We start from the raw sequence: 27756 nt of genomic DNA on the forward strand, positions 1-27756 counted from the left end.
ATTTAAGTAAGAACCATGTACCTATACGTTTTATACAAATATTAGAATTTACATTATAATCAATATAAATATAAACTACATTATTTATTATAATACATATACATTAATGTTTATAATCAAAAATAAATAAATAAAACTAAGACAAGAAATCGATTAAATTTATTGAGATTTGACATTATTTGTGGCTAATAATACAAGAAAAAACCTCACTTTTTGAATTAATACTAAACAGTCGAAATGTACCGAGTCAAATCAGCTGGAAGAGTTAGATCTGGCACAGTATGATATTAAAAAGATAATTTTCTATTTTATACCAAACGTAAAACATAAGACATGCCTTGATCCAAACTTCCAACTGATTGGACAAACGGTTGTTAAACCACATGACAGTGTTGTTGCGACAAACGAACGAAAAAGAAATGGAAACGATTTACACATTACGAAAAAAAACCCGAAAAATCATTTTTACTTCAGAAAATAACTCGCGTCCTCAAAGCAATAAAATCAAAACAGAAAATAAACGACTGAACGCGGTTGGTGTGTGACGATCCGACACCAAATGCGCTATGAATCTACAATTGTTCCGTATGACGTATTTATACCACGAGCGCGCCGTTTCAAGAGCGAGGCTCAAACAAGAGATAACGTACCAACAAATAAAAAAAACACACACCGGTTGAGTAATACGCACGATATTTAAGTAAGTGCCTGCGCGTTATCTTTCGAGTGGTTGCGCTTAGATACAGAGGTAAGGTACGTCGTAGACGAACGCGTATAACGAAATGTACAACCGTGTAATAATAATATAAAACCTTCTACTAAATAACTGATAGCGATTGTAATACTTTGACGAAGAATAAACAAATTATGACGAAATGTAGATAGGTATTAAATATACTCGACAAAAGAACAAATAATATAAAATATTAATATTACACGATCAGAACGCCGGTAAGTCGTTCAAGACAACGTTCGGTACATTAAAATTCCACGAACACGAAAAACATTGGCTCAGATCAAAGGCGATTTAAAGCGCGTGCCTCAAACAAAACACTCGTTTTCCATACACCATACATATATATATATATCACACCAATTAATCGTGCAATAATAACTATAATAATATGATCGTATTGATACGTATTTTATTTTGTACGTTGTATTACTATATGCATATTAGTGAAATAATAACACCTGCTGTATGTTTATGGATATTCGAATTGTATGTATAAATCGGTTTGAAAGACACTATGGCACGATAAAGATACGGATAGATCATCACATAATTATATAAACTCTGATCAGACGATAACGAATAATCATATTTAAAAACAAAAATATTAAAAAATAATAGAAGATTATAACTAATAGCATTTAAACTAATATTATAATACATCGCTATGGATATTCAGATGTCAATATTAAATTTCAAATTTGATAATACATAATATATATTTTATTATTTTAATGTAACACAATACAATTTTAATATTAGTATTTTATGATTAATTAATTGTTTTTTAACTTTTACTAATTGCAATTACTTATCTATTTATATAAATCTAATATATATATATGTGTGTGTGTGTGTGTAATATGTATAAGAAAAGGTGTTAATTCATAAAATATTTGGTTTGTTTGTGCTTAATATTTAATTGTACAACTACATCCTAGATGGCTAGATGATAATACCTATTAACAATGATATTGAATAGGTTGAGATATCATTGAGGTACACTCAATAATTTTTTTTTGCCTACACAGTTATACCTAATTTTATATAGGTAATTAATTTTTTTTGACATAACATTTTATTATTATATTAATTTATCTACAATATAATTAACCTTGAGTGAGTGATTTTTAAAAATATTTTAAATTAACATTTTTATTTATCACAAACCAATCGTAAATCATTATTATATAATATATAAGTATTTACTGTTAATTGTATAATTAACTATATATTTTTCGAATTCTTTCAAATTTAAAAATGGACTGTCTACTAAACATCAAGGTAAAGATAATAATATATTTAATTTTTATTATATTTATCTAAATTATTATTAGAAGTGTATTATATTTTATGTACTATTCTTTATACCATTAGCTACTTAAATATAATATTAAACTTAACGATACATTATATTACCTATTAAAAAAATAATAGTACCTACCTATTTACCTATTTATTAATAATTATTGATTAATGATTTATCTTGTATAAAATGATTATATTATCATTAAAATGTTCTTAATTTATTAGGTTAATCTATTTTTTGTCAAAATACTGATTACAACTAAAACTTAATCACATAAATGAATATATCGAATATATTCGTTATATAATAGTGTAATAAGTTTGTATCTAGGATTAATTTTTTAATATATTAAAATTTTATTGTGTATATAATATAATAATTTTGATTGAAATATTGAAATTTATTTTAAAACATATACAAAATAAACTAAAATCATTTTTTGTTTAATTTTCCAATTTTTTGAAATTAGAATTTTAAACACATTTACATGAAAAATATTATATACTAAGTTGATTTTTTATTGTATGTTTCCTAATAATAGAGAGGAGCAAAAAAAAAAAAAAATGAATATCACTGCTATTTAGTAGATTTTGGGTGGCTCACTGCAATGGATATATTAAATTAGAATTCAATAATATATCATAGTATACGAAAAACGATTTTGAGCGAAGACTGTCGTCAGACCGTCAGTTAATATCACTAAGTGAATTTCATGATATGACGATATGTTGATATGTTATTTGATACAGCTTTTAATGTAACTTATTTCACTACATATTAGTATTACGGTAGGTTAATTCAATTTTTTTCAAAAACAGAATTTATCCATAAAGGATCCTGCAAAAAAACATTCCGTACTTCGCATTTCATCAATGCGTCAACATTTTAACAATGAAGGACTAATTTACCTAGAAATAATATGTTTAAAAATAAGTAATTCAAAATGGCATTGTATTTTTTGTTAACAAAGAAAAGGATTTATCCTGTATCTATGTATGTTTGTTTTTAATTAACTTTTAAAATACGAGAATCTTTTTTTTGGACACTGTATTATTAATATTTAATTAATATAATAATAATAAATAAAATGTATATCATATTATTGTTACCAACTTTTGAGTTAAAACAAACTTATCGTAAACAGTATAAATAGATAGTTTCAAGATAAATATAGATAAGTACTAAGTTGTATCTTAAAATGAATCTAAATATTTTGCAAATGCTAAAGTAAAATAAAACTCATAATATATAAACATTTTAAGTCCATAAGAATGATAGTTTTAAATTATAACAAAATAATCAATATCATTATTCATCATTAAGTATGTAATTTTGTTCAAATTTGTACATAAAATGTTAATAAAAAAATAATTATGTTTAAATATAATTTAGATTTTTTAGTTCTATTGTGAGCTTCTTATGAGGAATATTATATTAAATTTCAAACTTTGACTATAAAAATTGAAGATTTTATAAATTTTTTACTACAAAATAGGTACTTGTAGTTAGGTAGTAATTTCCGTGATTTTAACTTAGAATGCATATAAAAAAAATTACGCCTATAAATATTTATAAAGATATAATAAGAACTTGTATTAAATTTTCGAAAATTTTAACCGAACAAACAATTTTTTTAACAAATTTTATAAAAGAAAATCAAAAATTTCTTATGTTTATAAATAACTAAAAAACGGTAAAAATATTTTGAAAATTATAAATTAATTATTATTAATTTATATATTTATATAAAAAGTACTTAGAATTTTTAAATTTAACCTCCTGAAAGTACTAACTGGATCCTTGGATATTTCATTAAAATTAATAATTAAAGCATTTTGCTATTAGATAAAGTTTCTTTAGACAAAATAAAAAAAAAACCTATAACCTTAAATCAATAGTACATTCAACGCATTAAAGTGATTTACAAGTTAATTTTTAAGTTATTTATTTATTTTATTTACGCAAGTCGATGAATTTTATCACAATAAAAAGTTACTTATTAAAGTGGTTAATTTAATTTTTTCATCTTTTAAGTAACTATAGTTCACTTACAACATATTATCATATGTTATACTTATAACTTATAATACATTATGGATATTATACCTTATTTTTAAATTCGTTAATGCCTATTTCAATATAATAAATTACATTTTATGTTTAAAGGGGAACTATTAATAAATAAGCATTATTGAAGTCTTATACGTAAATAACCTACGTACATATTGTAAATTATTATAAAATATGTCTATACATTTGAACAGTATCTATAAACACCAAATATTTTCATACAATCATAATATTAGGTATATAATAATTTCAATGGCGTTTTCTCTAATCTTATCGCGATATAAATATTTTAAATCGTTATTATTTAGCGTTCATTGTAGTTACAAAATACTAAACATCAAATTAAATTACATGTAAATACTTCGATGATAATAATATGGATACATATAGATTTATATAATTTTTAAATGAGTGAAGCCTTGAGTTTTACAACTAATTTGCAATTTCCTTATGAAAATTGATGAAAAAAAAATTATCACAATCATCGAAACTAGAATAATAGTTTTTATATAATATATAAGTACATAATATGTACTGCTGACTTACCAAATTCTATTTTTTTTCTTTTTTTTTTTTTAATATATTTTACGGAATAAAATATTTTTGTACCAAAATATAGATAAAATGAAATATTTTCGGATATTTTACGCACTCCCATATTTATTTATCCAAGATGGTCTTCGTTTAACTGGTAAATTAGGTTAAATATTTTATAAATGTACCTACTATAAAATAATATACAAAAAAAATTTAATCCTTCATACATACTACATATTTACTATAATTACATAGCAGTCAAAAGTATTTAAATTTAAGCTTATACACACTTTTCTTTTTGTTATAATCCAAAAATGAAAAACTTAATTAATTTCCTCTTATAATTTACTCAACATATATATTTAATGCAGTTACTGTATAAAGATTTAATGGCAAAGTTATCAATTATTAAATATTTAGGTATTATAGTTGTTAATTACTTATCATTTTTCAAGTGTTTTTCTTATTGAATAATAAAATTAATTGAAAATAATACATAATCGAAGAACTTCGTTTTTTTAGTGCTTTATAGCATTTATATTACTACTTAAAAATGTTTTTATGTTTAATTTAATTTTTTACTTTTTATCAAGGTAATCATGCGACGTTTATTTGTTATTTAGTTTAGTCATAATATAGTACCTAAGTACTTAGAAATACATTTTTATGAATAATTCGAGTATAGAACTTATTTACAATCATCTAATCTAAATGGTAAAATGTATAGTGATGGTTTTAATGCTAGTAGGTATACGCGATGGCTGTTCAATTCTTTGTCGGAGTTATATGCAATATTCGTTTTATTATAAACCCATTTCATACATTATTATTATTATGAATAAGTAAAAATTCTCGCACATTTTAGTATACTTACAGGTGCTAAGACTCTAAGAGACATAAAAAAATATATTTTTTGGCCTAGTTTGATTACTTACATGATTTTCGTATAAAATTTAAGTCTAAAATAAAAAAAAATATATGAACAACTTAATGCACTCCTTAATTGTAGCAGTTTTGATTTTACGGATTTTGAAAATAAAAACATCAAGATATTTAAAATATTAAAAATAATTACTAAACTTTTAGATTATAAATCTAAGATCTTATAAAATTATTTTAATGTATAGGAGCTTTTTTTAGGTGATAATTTTTTTTTGCGTTACCTGCTGTAGGTTTTGAATTTTCTCGTCATCGAGGTGTAAGTCACATAATATGTGTTCATAGATAATTCAATTATTACATACGAAAATGGTTCTGACTATAGAGGGCTAGTCTATAATTTATAATATATTTATAATGATATATTAAAATAATTTATTTTACTATTAAATAATATGGTAGGTAGAATACATTTTAGCCGAGTATTGCATTAAAAAATGTTTGAAATTTAAATATAAATGAATTGATAAACGAAAATTAGAAGTTTTTAACAATTATTAATTACAATAATATTATTATAATTTTATCTTATCGTCTATCGAGGTCCACAGTACACACACTGTACCTTTTCTATTTTTTAGTAGGATATCTATATTGCAAGCAGCTATTGTTTTATATATGTTATTAAAAAGAGATTAAAATGCTAGAACGATCGGGTGAATTTCAAAAAATCCTGGATTTATTCACAAAACCTCAGAAATATGGAAAAATTAGAGAATTTTATAAAAATAAATTTCTAAGAAAACCCAAAACTTTCTGTAAATTAAAAAAATGTATTTACACTCAAAATAATTTAAAGGAAAAATCAAAACGTCATTAAAATCAATATAATTTTTAGTAATAAATTAAGATATAATATGATATATAAAAGTATAAAGTACGGTCTAATTAAAAATTCTAAATTCAAATCTAATGAGTATACCTACTACCTATGATAAATATACTATTGTACTGCTGTTCCCAGTAAATTGTAAAAAAAAAGCACTTTCAAATTTCATAATTGAACGTGTTGTAACATGACATACACTTCCATAGCACTCTGCTACATTTTAAATTAATCCATAAAAATAAGCAAATGGTTTAAGTCCCGAGCCCTGCTCATAAGCCATAACATTTCAAAATTAAAATATTAAAAAAGCCTACATGAAGCCCAATTTAATATTTTTAGTTTTAATTTTGGTTAGAAGTAATTTAATTATAATATTAAAAGTGCTAAATTAAAATGAATTATATTTTGAGCGAAAATTTTCTACTTTATGCGTTTTTATAACAGGAACACAACACATGATGGTATGACGTCATCTTAAATATTATTTTAATACTATTTAATCGATTTATTTTACTTTTTTAAATGAAAATTAATTTGGAATTAAGAAATATAATAACTACACAGTACTAGACAAATGAACCATTTTAGAATTTTGTCAATATATCCTTAAGTATCGATGAGTATTGATGAGATGAGTCAAAACTCGAAAACTATGGAAATTCATCTATGACATAAATATTACCAATGAATAAACTACCTAAAGTGAGAATACAAAAATCTTTTTATAGAACATACTCAAAAATATTTATAAACAATGTACATAATATGATATATTTTGATGAACATATTTTGGTATTATTTCATCAGTGTAATATTCAAGTTTTTATTTTTTCACATATTATCTGTAAGTGATATATATTCTAACACACGCGTGGATGACGGAGTTTATACACAGCAAACAAGCAGTTATCCAATATCGCACCTCAGTAGGAGGGTCGAAAACCTGGTATTGTTATCGATGAATAAATATTTGTTTATTTGTTTAGTTATAGAGATAATAACGCGATGACAAAAAAAAAATAAGGTGGATTAATGAAATATATCTTCCTTCCTCTTTCGTACTATTAGATACACAGCTTATTATAATCTATTTCAAAATTGCTATTAATATCAGATGATATAATATATTATATATATATACATAGGAGTATATGTATTATATATTTACATCTACCTATTATCGATTTATATTAATTCCCGTTTAGTGATTAGTACATTTGTCCATGTTTTTTTATATAATCCTGCATATCAACTCATTTTTATAGGTAGGACTAGGTATTATAAATAATAACTTAATCAACAACCATATAAAACATATGTGCAGACAGGTTTTAAATCCTCAAAACAATATATCTGTTTTCTTATATTATATCCTACAGTTCTATACAAGTTATAAATATATGATCACATTATCTATGTCTAAATGTCTTAGACACACAAACAATGTTTACAAAGCACTTCTAATGTGTTATCGTTTAAAATGAATATAATAGTAAATATGTAAATCTATTGATGATGTTGTAACTATATAGGCTATATTATATTAAATGATTAGATATTAAATTTATTTTTTACTATTACTAGGTAACCATATATTACAATACGATAATAATAGTTTTTTTAAATAATAATATATATATTTTAGTATATTTAGTTTATTTTGAATACCAAAATGATAAAATGTAATTTATAACAATATTTCACAAATTTAGGTACATCCATAGGCGTGCACACGGGGGGTTCCGAGTGTTCCTGGGCACCTCCCAACATGTAATTGGTGCCCTAAAATTTAAGTCTATAGCATATACATAGGTCCGTAATTTAACTTATGTTACTAGAATAAAAATAATATATTTTTCTAAAATATGTTGTAAAAAATTATGTTTTGAGATAAAAAAAAATTATACAACATGGGTCACCAAATGGCGGCACATGGGCCGCATACGGCCCGCCACCACATTTTATCCGGCCCGCAGACAAAGAATAAATAACACATATTACAACAAAATTATATGTGTTATGATTGTAAATTATTATTTTTGTTAAATATTATTGGTTTTTAAATAATGTAAATATGTACTTAGGATCTTGATGGCCTACAAAAAATTTTTAGAATCCTTATGTGGTCCTTCAAAAATATTAATTGTTGACCCCTATTATACAACTTAAAATATTTTAAATTTGCGTGGTAAAACTTATTATGATTATAAAAGCTAGATATTATTGACTACAAAAGTAAAAATAATAAATAAAATATATTGCAATTATCTTGAAAATAGATTTTAGATCCAACTATCTAATGAAATATTATATAACTTGGCCCAAATTCAGGTCTGCGCGCGCCTATGGGTACATCTTATAGTTTTTAATTCTAATTGTATTCAAATCCTTAATAATATTTATAAATAAATATTATACTAATATAATATTTATATTTATATAATATAATTGATTATAAATAAATTAATCTATAGTTAATCTGTGTTTTTAAAAATGATTTTTTTGCTTGTAAGGTTCCTTATCAATACATTGTTTCAAATATTAATTCATTCACTAATTGATAAAAAAATATATGACCATTTGATAACACTATAAAATTTTCTAATATTGATTTTATTACTATTAATAATATGTGTTGTATGTTGTATGTAGAGCAATGAAACAAAGAATAATCATTAATAAGAATGCTGAGCTGGATCTATGGAATAATTAGAAAGGATAAATTAAAAAAATAATTAATTAAGGATGTAGCCGTTTAGGAGTAATATAGGAATAGCATAAACTAATGATGAAAAAGATATGGTTTGGTCATGTTTTGAAGAAAGATGAATTAGAAGCAATGAGAGTAAAAAATTAATATAAATGTAAAAAGGGAAAGTAAGATCAAAGATGAGATGGATAGACAGAATGGTGAATGACACAAAAATAATTGTTATGAGTAAAGAAGTAGGAAACTATAGAAGTCTAAAACAAGGGTGGCCAACCACATATAGTTGGGAACGAAAAGTGAATAAAAAAGTAGAAAAAGAATAGTGTGGCACATATAAATGTATAATATATTCACCTACAATTTTACAGTGGATTATTTATTATTTATGCGTACTGAAAAAAATACAAACTAAATACGTTTTTAATTCTTAAAAATTGAATGCAGAATTATTGAGAAAAATGTATATACTTCAACAATAATATAATAGACCTATAGATCATAAAACATACATACTTTTAAAATAAATGTTTTCATATTTTTAACTATGATATTATTATAACTCATTATAAATTATAATATATTATATTACCCAATAATTTATGTAAAAATGATATAATTAGTGGTTTTATATATTTAATATCAAAATTACTATCAAGGACATCACAAATACACATATACTACTGCTACTTAAAACCAACCATGGCCAGATTGGTCTGGCGAGCTACTGAGGAAAACTCAGTGGGCCGCTCAAAATATGGGCTGGTTTTGAGTGTTTGGTCATATTTTTTTTTATTTTTGTGATAAATTAGTACAACCATTGGTAGAAAATATAATTGATTTGAATTATTTTAACCATACAGTAGTTGTAGCTGTAATCAAACGTTAGAAATTCCTAAAACTCGGTAGGCTGATAGCTTGTTAATTAACGGTGCAACCAACAGTGACATATGTAAGTAAAACAGGGTATTACTCAATAGCTAAATTTTGTGAGAAAAATGTATTAATATTTGAACAAAAAGTACTCTAGAATATATGGGCCAAGCTTCAACTGACAGACAAATATACATGAGAGAAGAAAATAATAATTGTAAAAATTATATAATACAGTAAAACTTCCATAAGACAGAATTTCGGTAAAATGGATACCCTGATAATACAGAAAATTTCTTTGGTGCTTTTTTCAAATTTCATTTTTATGAACCCTGTCAAAACGGAAAAAGTGTAAATTGAAAATATAAATAGACTCAGTGGATCACAATGGATCAATGTACTTGCAGATCTATCTGAGAACAATTGACCAGAATATGACCTATAAGTCAACTTTTAATACAAGATGACGGAGAAACTTTTTAAAAGCATCAATAAATCCTTAATCGATAAGCTAAGAAAAACAAGTATCCACACTGCATGCAGATACATCAATACATGTTTATATCTTATGGCATTATTTATTAATTTTTTTTTTTTTTTTGGTGAAGAGTAGTACTAGTTTCGTTCATGACTTCATGGTAAAGCTATCTGTTTCTTACAAAAATCAGAATGATCCCCAGCTATTCTATGTACATGTTAATATTCAATATAATAATTTTATTTTAAGAGGACTTAAATATCATATTTAAAGTTTATTATTCCCCACATGTAAAAATTATAACGACTTTTAAAATTAATAAAATTAACACTTCTTTATGTGCGGCCTCTTCCATGAGCAAACATACCTATTTAGCTATATAATCAAGTTACAAAATTTAAATCATAATAATTCAAAAACCTTAATAACTCAAATATGCTCTTGATGTGTTAATAAGTTATACTTAAGGTATATTGTATAATTAAAAAAATACAATAAAATGTATGGTAATTTACTAATTTATCCCCCTAAGATTTTAGTTATTGATACTTGACTATACATTTTTATTATTTTAATATAAACTATTAACGTGAAATTTATTAAAAATAATAGTTTGTAATTCTATCTACTCAAATGAAAATAAATCAATAATTATAAAATTAAATAAACAATTATTATTTACTTACCGCATCTGCTAGTTGTTCATACATCAATCCAGACATATAATTATAATTTTGTTTTTCATTAACTACCACTGTTCCATGTTGTGGCTCAATCCAACATTCTGTTATTAATTGGTATTCGTCTTCCATTTTATGTTTTGGGCAACAATCATTATTATCACCAGCAAAAGAAACTATATGTCTCCCTTGTTTTTGACGCTTATCAAATTTTTGTTGCTCTTCAACTGACATTATTGATGAACTTTCATCGTCATTATTTTCCATGTTTAATTGATCAAAAACACTATTATACTCATAAGTTTTTGGTTGTTGTTTTTGTAGTTTGTTAGGCGGAAATAAAACATACTGGATAACACAATGACTTGTGGGCGTACTAGGACAATGTGGTGATCCCTAAAATATTATTATTATTATTATTTTTATTCATTTACTTTTTATAAAATACAAAATTAAATTTTAAAATCTTTAACTATTATTATTTTTATAAGGTTAATATAATATAATTAGATCGCTGAAATTATTTATTATCAAAATTTGATATAAGTAATAAAAAGTCATTGAGTATACAATGCACTTAATTTTTCTTATTACATATACCTAACCTATACATTTTTGTATTAGAATTAATTATAATTGTATAAGACAAATTTTCACAATATTAGAAAATTATAATCGAATTCCAGAAACAACTTGACTCATAATTCTAAAAGATTCAAAAATATTACAAAATAATCTAATTAACACAAATTATACTAATATTCAATAAGCAAAATATACATTTTTTAAAACCTTTATCTATACTGAAAAAAAATTATCTTATGTTTAAAAGTTTTTACTGAAATGTATTATACACTTAAATATATAACTGTTAAAACCAATATAAATGCATAATAAAATGTTTTTCACTTATTAAATTATTGTGTACTCAATTACACTTTAACTCTACATTAATTGATGAGTAAAATAAAATTGTTTTGTTATTTTAATTAACAGAAAATTGTTATGAAAATATGTATACTAACTTCTATCATGTCTACTTCTAAAACCATGTTTATAATACCAGCAGATGAATGTGCAAATTTGAAACCTTCTCTCAATCGTATTCTAAAAATTAAATTAATAACAAATTAAAAATATCTTAAAAAGATACTTAACAAAAATATTTATTATTATATATGTATATGCATTAAAGTCTAAGTGTTAATAACAAAAGAAATTATCAAGTATGTATGATAAATACTTCCTTATCAACTGAAGTAATATGAAGAAAAAATATTTTATAACTTTTAAAACATTTAATCAGATAGAATAATTCTTCAAAAGAGACAAAAAGGTAAATATCTGATGTGAATTACAAATTACAATGAAAAGACCAATAAAAATTGTCTAAGATATTTATTTATATTAATTATAAAAACAATGTTTAAAAAATAAAAATAACTTTTTGAGTACAACTTCAAGCTTATAAGTTTTAATGTTTTCAAAATAAAATTAAATTCTTTTAACAAAGATTATATAAATAATACATTTAACACAAAATTAAAATCTAGAATATATTTTGTAAAAATAACGTATTTTAATTGATAAAAAGATGTAATTTACAATTTCTATGAAATCTTGGATTTTTTTTTTATGCGGAAATTTATGTAATAAGACCCGAATTTTATTAGATTTTCTTATCTTAAATGATCATTGAAATAATAAATGCATCAAGTGATTATCATTTTATGCAATATTTATTACATAACGATAACTAATAAATCTTAATAATATTTATACTATACCTTGTCAACACTGATAGAGTACGTGCTAATTGCAGTTGTAATTGTAATTTTTGAGACACACTATTACTACATTGACTATAGCGACTACATCCACTACTCCATATCCACCGTTTATGATACAAGTAACGTGAAAGAGTAGTAGTGGTTGATACAGGTTTTGATTCTACTCCAGTTGATGACTCATGAACAGTATCATGAGGAAGTCCAATGTTTAATTTAGACCTTGACTTTTGTATATTTATTGTTGTTATAGCAGAAGAGGGTTGTGAACCATCAGGGAATATAACAGTGGTGAATTCTGAAGGAATCCGCTCATATCTTAAAATTAAGTAAAATTTAAAAATATATTCCAATTCTGAACATAAAAATGTATTAAAATATTTTAATTTATCACTTTACCTAATTAAAATCTTTTCCAGAGGTTTATCCATTAAATACACATATCTTTGATGTTTTGAAGGTTTATTTGGTGCTAAAGATTCTTCAATAGTAATTGTTTTAACTTTTTTCTTGTTATTTTCTTGATCTTCAGTAACCTGATTGTTATCTTCAAAAGAAAACTGTTCTACTGCAGTAATTGAATCCAATAGTTCAATATTTTTCTTTAAATCATCCATAATCTAAGAATAAAAATAAATGTAATTAACTATTTTAATAATAATAATCAATGAGGTATTTAAACCTTATGGTGGACTGAGGCTGGTACACAACTTTGAAATGCTAAATGCAATACTACACAACAGCAAGATGGTGGCCTAGGTGAAACTCGTGCAATACAAAATGATACATCATCAGTGTATGTTTCACTATTAACGAAAACAAAAGTTCAATACAACAAAAATAATAAAAAATTGCCTGCAATTTTACCTTTGGTCTAAACATTTTACATAAGAGTGTTCATCAATTAAAACAAATGTGCACCATTGCTTCAACAAAGTGTACAGGGCTACAGATGATTTATTGCAAGTTAGTGTTTGATAACTATCAATATCCATATTTTCCTTATGAAACCACTGTGGTAATGGCCGATCATGTCTCAACAATAATACACCACCACCAATTCTATAAGTAGAAAACCATTTAGGCCACTGAGTATCGGGGTCTAAGGTACAAACAGGTTTCCAAAAATCTACAAATCGTTGATGTTGTTGATCAGTGTAACTTTGTTGTTGATCACTAAAATACATTTTAGTTATAAACATTTTTAATAACATCAAAAAAGCAATACAAAACTCACTCTGTTTTAAATTGATTCTGCTTTAAGCAAAATGATGTGTTTGAATTTGTTACCAAATAATAGAATAATGGTACACCATTATGTAAAGGACTTTTATTTGGAACTTCAGATGTCAAAAAACTAAGCAGGTTTGCTTCTGTTTTTTCAGTACTAAACACTGTATCTGTTTTAGAGTTGCTACTATTTAAATTACTTGGAATCACACTAGAATCATCCAATTGTAAGATTTGAGGTGTTTCTAGTACTTGGAGGTTTTGTATCACTTGTGATGTTGGTTCTATTTGTACTGTTTGTTGATTTTCTTGTTTCTGGAATTGTTGATCTTGAGTTTCATTCTGTTCTAATGGTTGATTAAAATTTTCAGAATTCATTAAATGACCTGTGCTAGGAGAATATGCTTCCAAATGTTTAATTAACAAATCAGTTTGTGCTATGGAATGCATAGTTGACCAAAATCGAGTAATCAAAGCTTGCCTATACTTAGAAGAAACTTTCTTTTCTAAACTACTGTATGATCTATCAGTCAGCAAATTCAAATTTCTTGTAATAGTAGTTGTAGCAGTAGCAACAGAAATTGATGATGATCGGCAGGATGACAAATGAAATTGGCATTGTCTAGGTATTTTTGACAGTAACTGAGATTTTTTAGTTCTAGTGCATGTTATGTCATGTAAAAACTCATATGGACCTATAATTTATAATCATATCAATGAATAAAATATACAAATAATAATTAATATGTAATAATAATAAACTACTATTGTTGTACCTTTGACTGAAACCGTGTAATAAATATTTAAACTGTCTAGTTGTATAGATGCAGGTGGTTGCGATGTTGATGTTGATGGTTCTACTAATTCTGGTTTTTCTTCAATAACTATTGGTACGATTTTTTTTTTGACTGATGGAGGCCACTTTACAGTTATATCATACTCAATATATATATGATTAGTCCACGGCAAAATTAATTTTAGTTGTAGTTTACTTGAATTGTTCATATAAGGAACAACAGTTGAACTTCCTGCATCTTTGAATTGTATATCCTAAAATTATTTAATTATTAACAATATATATAAAAAACTCTAGTTGTAAACAGTAAAATAATATTAAGCTGAAAATAAAAAATTCAACTCATGGAAATACCTCAATAATAAATCCTTCGCGCAAACGGCAACACACTACATTATCAAGGTTTGCTTGAATATGATCACTAAATTGTTTTTTAGTGACTAATTGTGTTTGTCTGTTACCATAAAAATTTGAATTCCTAAAACAAATTATTATTTTCTTGTTAAAATTAATTATTTATTAGATCTTTACACTATCAGAAATGTATACAATAGAAATGGCGAAACCTACAATATTAAATTTAAACAGTTTTCATAGGAATACATTTTTTGAAATGCAATTAACAAAATTATCAAAATTAAAATTGAATAAAACTAAATAATACTAATATAAATAATAATAACATTACTGAAACAATGATTGCATACTTTCAATTTAGATTCTGTTCAAAGCAATTTTACAGTATTTTTTTTTTTTTTTTTTTTGTGGTGTTATATATAAAAAAGAAATGCACTATCTTTGACTTACAGAATCTCTAAATTTACAGAAAAATTAAATCTAGTTGATGCTCTGGGGAGAATTTAAAATGATTAAAAATAATAATAATAAATACATTAAAAAAAATGAAATAAATGTTGTTTTTTAATTCGAAAGAGAATAACTATAGAAACTATACATTTCACCAAATACCTTTTAATATTTTCATTTTCTAGACGTGGTATTTTTAAAATAGCTCACCTCAAAATTGGTAAAATAAAAATGTTATGATAAATTTATTGAGAAAATGAATTTTAATTACCAATAATGTTGTAGTTATACAGGTAGATAGTTTTATTCAAAAACTAATTTAGAAACAAAACATTTTAATAAAAAAAAATATTTTCAATACTTAACTACATTTTTAAAATATTTAAACTAGTTTAAAGCTATGTAAAAATATTTAAAGTTTTCTAATTAGTTAATTTTTTTTCTCATATGTTGATCTTAATTTTTTTTATATTAAAATACTTGAAAATGTAATACAAAGATGATTATAAGTTGTTAATGATATTTGAAAATATATAATATTATGTGTTATAAATGTTATAACTTATAACTGATAATATTATAGTGATTTATGAACAAAAAAAAACTCTTAAAGGTATTATTTATTAAAATATAAATACATTACAAGTTATGAAGAGAAGAAAATATATGGATATTATATTATAATATTAATATTATACTTAAAAAACATCAAACAAATCTTGTAAAAAAAATTTTACTGATACTTCATACTATACTGAAGTATCAAAAAAACAGATTATATGATCGCTTATCTCTACAATTAGTAAAACTTTTTACCCTTTTAAAATTATTATCATTATCTACTTCAAAGTTGTTTTTACAATAGCTATCTTTGTTATTTGAAAAAATTATACTATTTATTTTTTGGTAGGTTACGCTCTTTCTTGACAATATGATTCAGTAAAATATTAGATATATGTAAGATGTGCATATAAAATAATGATTAATACCTCACTGTCCATTCACCAGGGCGAACACGTGGAGGTGTGCAACTAAGGTTTGTTGTATTGTTTGAAGACTCATTATCTCCTCTTTTAAATGACCACATGATGAATTTATCGTGATAAAAATTAACAACTAAATTAGGTGTTGTTTTTGGAAATGAGTTTAAGTAAGTACCAGATGTGGCTGTTGCTATAAGCTGCATCAACTCAGAATATGGCACATTCCCATGGCCTGAATGTGGGTGAAATTGACTAGATACATGCAAAAATGAGCATGCCACACTTATACATCTTAATTGATTTAAAACTGAATCAAGCACTTGTATGTCAGCCAAAGTTATCATCCCATCAGTAATAACAATTAAATCTAAAAATCAAATATTGTTACACTACATATTTTATTCAAATCAAATACAAATAATATTATATACAAATATGATTGTAATATTAATATACTGACATACAGTAAATCATATACCTATTTATTCAATCATTTCTAAGTAACTATAAATATTTAATACACGTGTATAAAATTTAAATACTATTTTAAGTATAGTAGCTACAAAGAAAGCTATATGACTTTAGAATAGTATTATTTACTAATTGAAAATTTGGTTGAAAATGTATCACATTATTATGGATATATATATTATGAACATGATTAAGTAAAACAAAAAACCTATTATCAATATAGATATAAAGAATACACAAAATAAACCAGTCATTAAAAATATTAATATTTTATAATTTATTGAAATATTTGAGAAAATTATAAGAAAATTGAAAATAATATAAAGATTTTAAATTACTTTCTGTGTCAACTTTCTTATCAATAAATATGAATTCAAAGATTAAAATGTAATCTAAACATAAAAACATATTGTTATATAACTTTTCATAATATATTGTAATGATAATAATTTTAATTTTAATCAGTTGACATGAAAACATTTTTATTTGATACTAAAGAACAATTTTCACACAAATTTTTAATTACAGAATTATTTCTCAAAATTGTTAGCAACATTTGATTGAATAAAAAAATTACAATTACAATAGTACAAATTTAAATAAAATAGTATTTAAAAAAAATAGCTTACTTGATATGCTTGATTGGGGTAATAATCTAACAGCTAACATGCCATATCTTAAAGTGTTTATAAAACCTGAATCAGGATTGTTATTAAATGTAGGCCTTACATTTGAATCATTATTTATCAAATTATGATGATTTGTATTTGAATCATCGCTCACTGGAGTATTATTGCTTTGATTTTCATCAATAAAATGCTATAAAAGAAAAATAATATATCATACAATATGTATAATACTTGCCAGTTATATTTTTTTGTTATTAAAACTATTGGACATTTAAGAGCTGACATTCATTCAAAGTACTATTCAAAGATAACGCATACAGTATATTAAATTTACTTTAGTTATTAGAAATGTTTAAATATTCTGATCAATTCAAAACAATTGGTATCATTAAGAGAACACTGCATTCTCATGTGTTAAGTCTATCTTACAAACAAGAGAACTTGAGTTCAGCAGAACAAATTATTAGAGTTAATTCATCCATTACCAAACTTAAAGGTAAGAACATTAAATGTGTTCTCTCATACATTGTATAGCATGTAATGAGTAAATTATTGAAATATAAATATGTATAGTTTACTAAAAATTTTAAATATCATAAAAAGTACAGAAAAGAACACAGATTCCCTTACCATTAAATTTGATAATAGGTTAATTAATTTTAATATTAAAAGCTAACAATACAAAATTGATTCTCTCGAATACCAACTTAGTACATTCATAAGATGAAAACTACACATGCAAGTGAACGTCCTTTTATCAAGATATTAAAATGTATTGATAAATATATTATCAAGAAGTGAGTTATAAACAAATTTATTAGAAAGAAAATTGGCTAAGGGAGTCCGTAGTTTTTAAGTCTTTCATCAGAAGCCCATGTACTACAAAAGTTTAAGAAGCATTGTTATAGAGTATAGCAGGGATGGGCAACTCAAAGTAACTAGCGGGTCACTTTTAAATACTTTAAAATCTAGCGGGCCGCAGTGCATAGGAGAAAGCAAAAAAAAAATTAAAATTTTATTTTTTATATAGACAATTTAGTAAAATCCACTTCTATTATATGATATGAAATTATATGAAGTAATTTGAAAATGTAGCACGGGCCAGATAAAAAAGGTACGCGGGCCGCCAGTTGCCCATCCCTGGAGTATAGTATTAAATTATACAATTTAACCTGCAAACGTTATACTTGCTAAGTATTTTATTTTTTAGTATTGGCAGTGCCTAACTAAAACAAAACCAACGGTAGCAACAACCAAACCAAATATAGTAATATAACAATATGGCTCTGATAGATTTTTTTTTAATATTTAGTCTTGAAAAATAAACACACAAGGATAAACGTATATTTATGTTACCTACCTTAGGTTTTCGAATAGTTCTTTTAGTCATTGCTAATGAGTTTTCTAGACGATTCATTTCTGTTGTGATAGTTTTAATAAACTCTTGAAAGTTACGATTATTGATAAGCCATCCTTGTACCAGTACCTATATATATTTTTTTTAATTAACACATATTACAAATATTTATTTAATAAAATATTTCAAACCTGTTGAGCTGGTGATGTGTAAAATGGTGTATGTACTATAACTGTGACATACACTTGTGGTTCAAAAACAATCTTATCAGATCCAGGTACAATAAACTATCAGGATAAAAATAAATGATAAATAAAAATAAAATAATGATAAATTAATATATCATACAGGCCTGATAAACCCTTCAATACTTCTACGCAATGCCACAATCATCTCATCAAGCATAACATGACATCTCTGAATATCCTAGACAAAAATTAAAACCAAACCAGATGTAATACTTGTACAATAGTAAATAAGTATTTCAATTATTCTTACAACTGAACAGTTAGATGGACTCATGTCTAAGCAATATACCATATTGTATACGGCTGTCAAAAAATAAACACGAGTATATGCATCCATAACAAAAATAGAATTTGCAAAGCCATCTTTATCCAAATTTTCTTCTCTGGGTATAAATGACATTATTTTACATTGCTCTGGTGATTCGACGTCTAGATCATCGTCTACCATCTGTATGGTCCCCAAACGTTTCAAATACCACATGACTCGCATGTCTGCACTCATCGATCTACCTTTGTCAATTAGTACATATACGCATGAGGCAAGAGCATAGGATCCCACAGGTAGTGGTGCAGCATAAGTAAACGTCTCAGGTCCATCATCCTAAGCGCCACAAATGTATGTTTGAATAATATAAAATAGTAAGTATGTGATGTGAGTATCGACAAGAGTATTAAACATTACAGATAGAATAACTAGAACTGACAGATTTACCTGCGTCTGTGTGGGATTGAGAATTACAGAGAGCACCGAACCGCAATCGGAATCAGTCGACGACGTTATTAAACTACTGCAATTACTGTTATTATCCCAATCGTCCGTTTCCTCCATCGCGTATGTGGTTGCCGTATAATTATTCCGTCATGTATGCTAAACGATATTACCACAGCAATGAATACTGGTCATTTCGTTTATATTACATGCAATTAATTACATAACATCGGTATCTACCCGTATGTAACTATTTGCATTGCACGCCTACCTGTGTGCGTTTGTACATATAATTGGTATGTGTTGTGTTACGCGGTCAGTCGTCAGCTTGCTACCCACAGAAAAGATTATTATTGTTATTGACGTATTTCGTCAGCAATCATCACAAATCATACAATACGCGCAAAAACTAAATAATTGTTATTATTACTATCGCCGTGTGAATTTGTGATAATGAACGGTTTTCCGCATAACAATAATTTCGTTTGATACGATAATGATAAGGCAATGCCCGACCGCACGACAACGCACGTGCCCGTCGTAATTATTATTATTATTTATTTAAAACCGCCGCGCAGCGATGATGCAATAGCCAATGCTACAACAACTGGTGGTGGTGGTGGTGTTCAACTGTTGATAATGAACGAAATAACACGAAACAACGAAATAATTGTAATAGCCATCGGGACGTACAACTGTACAAGTGCATATAATTACTGTACACTAATATCGAAATGGCGCTTAAGACAGGTTGAAACGACCGTGACCACAGCGGGAATCACAATAATACACAAGTGGTTTGCAAGACACGACCGGTGCGTGATGGCGAATAGAGAGGTACCTCTACTCGAATGATTCGCGAACCGTACGGGTACAGCCGCCGCACAACAACAACATAATATTAATATTTTGTCGTCTAAACTCTAATTTTTAGAGTCTCTAAATTATAATAATAGAAGTCAAACGTAATAACATGTAATTATATTATCTACTTGATCGGTCGACCGTAAGTCCGCAACACTGCCGCCGTCGTCCGCGTTCATTGTTTAGATATTTGTCTGTAAATACGTACGTTTTTTTTTTCTATCGTAGTGCGTAGGTATTATACTGTCAGAAAAGTATTATTTAATGAATACTTAGTGAAAAAAGCATTTATCCGTGACATTAATAATAAAAACTTACTTAGGAAGTCTTTTGCCGAGCGTAAAGCGAAGCGGTGGCTTAAGAGGGTAATTTGGTTTTTAATATTTTATTATTTTAAGAGAAAACAAAAAATATAATTGTTGATTGAATTACTCGTGTATTAAAATATTATATGCGAGCTTTTGTAACTGGCGTTATTATATGTTGAAGTACTTGGTTAGGTTATATACTAATAAATACTAATTAATAGGTATTCAACTTTATAGGTACCTATAACTTTTTTTTAACAAATTATATTCATTATTTTAGTAAAATGAAAAAAAATAAAGGAAAAAATTATCCAACAAAATTAAAATCACCTCTGAGACGCAGTGTTAAATGATTTTCAAAGATTAAAATAAAATACCTACGTCCCTACTTTATAAAAACCTATAGTATTCCTAAAATATATTTTAAAAACGTTCTTATAGTAATATACTCGATATACGTGCATCTTACGCAACGGAGTCAGTTACTCAATAATCGAATTAGCATAAATACTTAGATACTTTATTTAACGTGATCCGGGGAGGAAGGTGGAAGGTCAAGCGCCTCAGTACACACGATACGATGCCGGTGCCTCGTTTGACCGGACTTGTATATTTAAATATTGTAATAACACTCATATTATAAGCCACCTGTTGTATGCACAATTTAGACCGTCAATTAACTACATGCATTTCATGATTTTATTCAACGATTTTTTTTTTATAGTAATATGTTATTTAAAGCTTTGCAATAGTATATCAGACTATATCTATCAATAAATGAGATAGATATTACAATGCTAATTACTGCTATTAGCATCATAATATTATGATATGTTTTAATATACTTACTAAGTAAAGATATTGCGCGTAATCGCCGTACAGAATATTTAATACACAGCAACACTACAACAATGTTATAGCCTATAACTTGTAAGTAGGTTTAGTAGGTAGTAGGTACAACTCATTTTAAGAGGTCACTGATGATATCCCAGAGTAATAATTATTGGAAAGTAATCATATGTGAATACTGAATATCGTCGTGGGTTTAATATATTTATTAAATCGGTTGGTTTTTCGGATGTACCTACTTATACTTAATAGGAGATAAAGCTTACATTATATGACTACAGACCTGTATATTATTTATTATATTTACTACTTAGGTTCATTTTCGAAATAAAATTATCCTTTTCAAGAATTAGAAAATTATGTTAAAAGAAAAATGTTATGAGTTATGATTATACGAAATTATGAAATATTTCAAAGTGTATACAATATTATGATATATGTATATAGAAATTTTTTAAATACTTATCTATTATATTATAGATTTTATATAGGTCAATTAACCAAGCATGCTCTCCCGCTATTTTCATGTAATAATGTAGTTATTCAAAATAATAGCAGATAACGAATAAGTATTAAGAACATGAATAAACAATTAATATTAATTAAACATATAATTTAATGTACTATAATATAACAAAAATACCATATCACAAACTAGACTAAATAAAAAATAATACAAAAAATCACAATTATTTAAAAATATAGACTTTAAGTACACTTATAAATTCCTAAAATAAGATTTTGAATAACTATACAGTATTATTAAAGAAAAAAAGGTGTGAGGGTGAGCATGTTTGATGAATTATTCTGTATAATTATACAGAATTATATATTATTTGTATTATTATTGTTATTATTCTGTAGGTACATATGCTACAACAGAATTTGAGTAATAAATCGAAGATTAGCGAAAATATTAAGAACATTTTCATCATTACCATGACAATAGCTATTCTTAAATATTTTTAATGTACCTAAAGTAAAAAAGTTCTTTAAATATTTTATCAATCATAGTACTACAATATAATTTACCATGGTAGTTTTAGTCAAATTTGAATGCCTATAATATAGTTTAACCTATACCGGCTACCCATTTAATAAAATAAATAAGATTTATTTTATTTTTTTTACAATTCCAACTGTTTATGATTAATATGATACGCATTTCAATACAAAGAATTGTTTTTACACGAATCATAAAATGAACTGATCTACTTCGATTTGCTTATTCGCTATGCATAAAATATTTAATAATTATCATTTTTATGATATTTTTTTTATCGTTCAGAATATTTTCTTCACACCTTCATGGTATCATTGCATGATTCATAAATAATAATAATATAAAAAACGTATATTTCGTAATATTCCTCATAATTATATGTATCAAGTATTCAAGCACTTATAATGCAGAAATAATCAACAGACGCATGTAAATAACTTAAAAGTCGATATTGTCGTATAAGCACTACAAACAGTACAAACTATAAGCTATAGTGATTTTAATTTTAAATACAATTAATAAACCGTATAAACTGGTTTGAATTTTACTGAATGTACAAGAATAAGCAAATCTTTCACAAATGTTTGGTTAAATTAGAATGTCGATTAACTTAACTATATTGGCATTCAGTAAAAAAACTAAAACCGTAGCCCATAGATAACAGTTTTTTTTTATGAATTATCACACAAATAAATCTAGAGTAAGATTAGGCTTGCGAACTACCATCGCCATGTATATATATAATATATACCGCAATAATAATTATTAATTAATAACCATTAATCAATAATAATCATGTATACTGCATAAAAGATATAACATTAAATACTATTTTGTTATATACAGGTACCGTATTTGGGAAACTTTTTCTGTAGAGATGAGTCTTCAGAAATTTATAAGTGTATACATAAGATACCTACTTAATTTAATATTGAATTTTTAAAGCCTGATGTAGTAAAAAATTGTAATAGAATTTTTAAATGTACCTACATTGTGCGGTTGTGCTTAAGTACACTTTTGATAACCGGTAAAACAACTAATACTGCAGGATTAATTCGAAAACAATTTAAAAAAAATTATAAATTTGTTTCGAACACTCAAAATAAATTATTTTCAACAGCACCTAATGTTATTGATTTATTTAAAAATAAGGCTAAAGAACTAACAATAAATGTTTTTCTAAACATCATGTTATTTTGAAAAAAAAATAATGTTTTTCATATTATGATAAATATTTCAATAATATAAGAATTTATAATTTATTCAAAGTACATTTTGGCATTTTGCCATACGGCATAACTGTATCTGCATGAATATTTAAAAATAGGTTAATATGACATATTATAATTCTTTATCCTAATAATAATAATAATAATAATAAAATATGTTGTTATATTCAATACACATGTTTACTTTCACACCAAATACATTTACAATGATAAATATAAGGAATCTAAAAATTTTCCCTTACAATTCGACAGTAATTACAATAATTACAATAGTTATAAAATAAATTCCACTTTTGTCGAGGGAAGAAATTTATTTATACTAACTCTTTAAAAACCCACATAGTGAATTGTGAATGTGTCAAATAAATTGTTCTTTTTACAGTATTGATTTTTTTAATCATTTAATAAAAAGTGTACAATTCTAAAATAATCACGAACTGCTTTAAAATTAAAATATCCAAAAAAAATCCTACACGGAGCTTTTTAATAGTAGGTAAATTAACTACTATGTAAAAATGACAAAGTAAAACAGATTATTCGGAAGATGAAATGTATTGACGTAAATTTATAAGATGGAAATAACACATAATATACGGTAAACGTATCATAATGTATAATGCGTTTTATCGTTTTAATCTCAAGTGAAATTGCATATCTTGTTTTATGTTAAATATCATAACACGTTTAAGTAAAATGAACTTCTAAAAACATAATACATAATAAATTACATTTTGTAGTATTAATTATTATAATTAATTTTTACTGAAATATTATGTTTCATTTATGGTTAATAACCTCCACACACACAAAACATTGCCAATTTATTAATATTTTCTTATTTCAGTAAATAAATGTAGTTACTTATTATACCATTTTTTTTTTTTTTTTTTTAATTGTATTTTCTTATTTTATAAAGTAAATTAAATATTTTATAAATATTTTCTATATTCCTCTAAATAATATTTACTTAAAACAAATACAATACAATTTTCAACTAAGCAAGTTGGAAAAAAATTACATAAAAAATACAAAGTTTTCTATTTTACTATAAGGATAGATATAGGTAGGTATATAATAACTAATAAGTATCTTTTATTGTAAATTAAATTTAAAAAGTTGAAAACTCGACAAATTCTATATGAAGATAATTTTCAATTTTTAATAAATAATAGGTCTGAGTCTTAATATAAAACTATCCAAATCTGTTAAAAATATAGTCACAATATTTTTTTATAAGCGTTTAAAGTTGACTTTTGATAAAATTCGATACAATCGCAAAAAATTTAAAAATTGTTTTGTAATTAAAATTACAGTGTTCAATTCACATAGTTGAGATTTCCAAATAATAAAAAAGTTTTTATAAGTTTAAATAGATAATATAAACACAATTAGTTAAAATCCTGACAAAATTTAATAATTAATTAAAGAATTTATAATTTAATTATTTTGTTGTAATTAAAATATATTAGATACCTATTAATTTATTCGAGACTTTTATGTAAATTATTTTATTATACTTACAATAAATTATACGCAATGACATTTTGAAAATATTTAGGTTAATTTTAATCCTATTTTTACCGTAAAACGCCTATATTTATACTGTGTTGCAAATAATAAGATAAATTATTATAATAACAAAATAAATATATCATAAAATATGCTAAGTATTTAGTAATATATGCTGACGAACCATCTTCACTCAAAATCGTATTTCGTATGCAATGATTTATCATTGAATTCAAATTTATTATGCAAATTACAGTGACTCAATAACAATAGGTATACTAGGTACACTCTAAACCTGGTGTACAGCAAATTTGTTATTTACTTTTCCTCTTGTTACTATTTTTAATTTTATATATTAATTATTAAATACTTAAGTAATTACTAATTTATACACTGACGAATATGCTATGTTCACTGTTGTCCATTATTATTATTTTTTAACATATTTCATTAAGAGTCAAGAGAGCTATACTTTATAATTTATGTATTATATATATTACGAATATTACGTATATCTACTTGAATATATATTATACGCATCACAGTACAGCCCATTTTCTATCATGATATTACTATAGAAAGTTAAGTATCCGAATAATATTATTAAATGCAATAATTTATTTGTACTTTGTACAAGGTAAATTAATTATTTTTATTTTATACAACAACTATCATATATTTACCAGGTGTTCAAAAAGTTTGGAAACTCTTAATTACTGTATGCATATTTTATTACCTACATAGAGTAATTAAGGATAACACTGCTGAAAATGTATTATGTAAAATATTTAAAAACCTCATTAATTACCTACATCATATTATCGTTTATCAGTCTCAATTAGGCTACTGCAGATCATTTTCAAACTTTTTGAACATCCTATATATATATATATTATACAAGGCATTATTAGAGAGGTGTAAAACGTGTTTTAAACACGTTTAAAATTTAAAAACAAAGAACGTCGCTAGTTGCTACGTTAGGTTAGTAGATTATGAGTTTAGGTACTTTGTCATTCAGTAGGTCACTGTAATAGGTGTTTTCAAAAATGTTAAAGTTACTAAGATTTATATTTTTTTTGAATTAAGTACTAAAGTAGTTCAAGAGGAAAAAATCGATATTTTTCATTTATACTTGTCTACCTATCATATTAAACTTATTTCATTAAGACTAGAACTTCAAATGTCTAAAAAAAATAATTAAGACTATATTATATTTTCCTTAAATATTAAATATTTAAACTTTTTGACCAAGCATAAACATTTTTTTATCATTTGTAATAAAATCGTTATAAACATTTAAAAATATTAAATGCTTAAATACCTTAAAATTTGTTTAAAAATTTCAAGTTTCTAAGGTTAAATATCTATAGGTTAATATAATTTTTTGAATTAAAAAAAAGTTATATTACGTTTAATTATCTATATAATATATTTAAATATCTTTCTACAGTAACTTTAATCGTTTATAAAACAGTTATGCGGCTTTATGACAAACTTTCTTAACGAAATAATTTGAAATTCTTATAATGATGACGAAGTTTATAAAACATATGCCGCAATTACTACTTCACTAAATCCAGCATGATTTGATTCAAACTACTATTTAGATTATAACCATGACATTTTTCAATTTAATTATTGACTTAAAAGAAACGTTTAAAAACCTACCTACATTGGCAGGTACTTAAAAGTTAAAATGGCATTTGTCTTATGTAACCATAAACCATTGTTTAGCAAAGTAATTCTTGTATAAATATTTATTTATTGATTCGTATGGTTGTAGAAACAAATCAACGTTACAGCAAATTGTCTAAATATGATC

The 27756-nt window shown here is 24.9% G+C and overlaps 1 protein-coding gene across 3 annotated transcripts in view; it reads right to left on the reverse strand.

Moving 5' to 3' along the window:
* LOC113559327 overlaps positions 1-20562 on the reverse strand; it is a 39123-nt gene extending 18561 nt beyond the window's left edge. For 2 of the 3 annotated variants that reach the window (XM_026965013.1, XM_026965011.1), the window contains exons 1-17: positions 20444-20562; positions 20176-20331; positions 19714-20064; positions 19564-19641; positions 19407-19502; positions 19219-19344; positions 17859-18048; positions 16765-17125; positions 15323-15446; positions 14949-15222; positions 14180-14867; positions 13810-14118; positions 13625-13748; positions 13342-13562; positions 12943-13260; positions 12181-12262; positions 11162-11551 (exon numbers count right to left, since the gene is read on the reverse strand). In XM_026965013.1, the coding sequence (XP_026820814.1) occupies positions 11162-11551; positions 12181-12262; positions 12943-13260; positions 13342-13562; positions 13625-13748; positions 13810-14118; positions 14180-14867; positions 14949-15222; positions 15323-15446; positions 16765-17125; positions 17859-18048; positions 19219-19344; positions 19407-19502; positions 19564-19641; positions 19714-20064; positions 20176-20292 (3849 nt within the window). In that variant the 5' untranslated portion in view covers positions 20293-20331; positions 20444-20562. Of the gene's footprint in view, positions 1-11161; positions 11552-12180; positions 12263-12942; positions 13261-13341; positions 13563-13624; positions 13749-13809; positions 14119-14179; positions 14868-14948; positions 15223-15322; positions 15447-16764; positions 17126-17858; positions 18049-19218; positions 19345-19406; positions 19503-19563; positions 19642-19713; positions 20065-20175 lie in introns of all 3 variants that reach the window. The other variant, XM_026965012.1, reaches the window with a different exon arrangement.
* Between the last annotated feature and the right edge of the window lie 7194 nt (positions 20563-27756).

The sequence above is a fragment of the Rhopalosiphum maidis genome, chromosome 3 (assembly GCF_003676215.2).
Source record: "Rhopalosiphum maidis isolate BTI-1 chromosome 3, ASM367621v3, whole genome shotgun sequence".
In the NCBI taxonomy this organism is placed as follows: Eukaryota; Metazoa; Arthropoda; class Insecta; order Hemiptera; family Aphididae; genus Rhopalosiphum; species Rhopalosiphum maidis.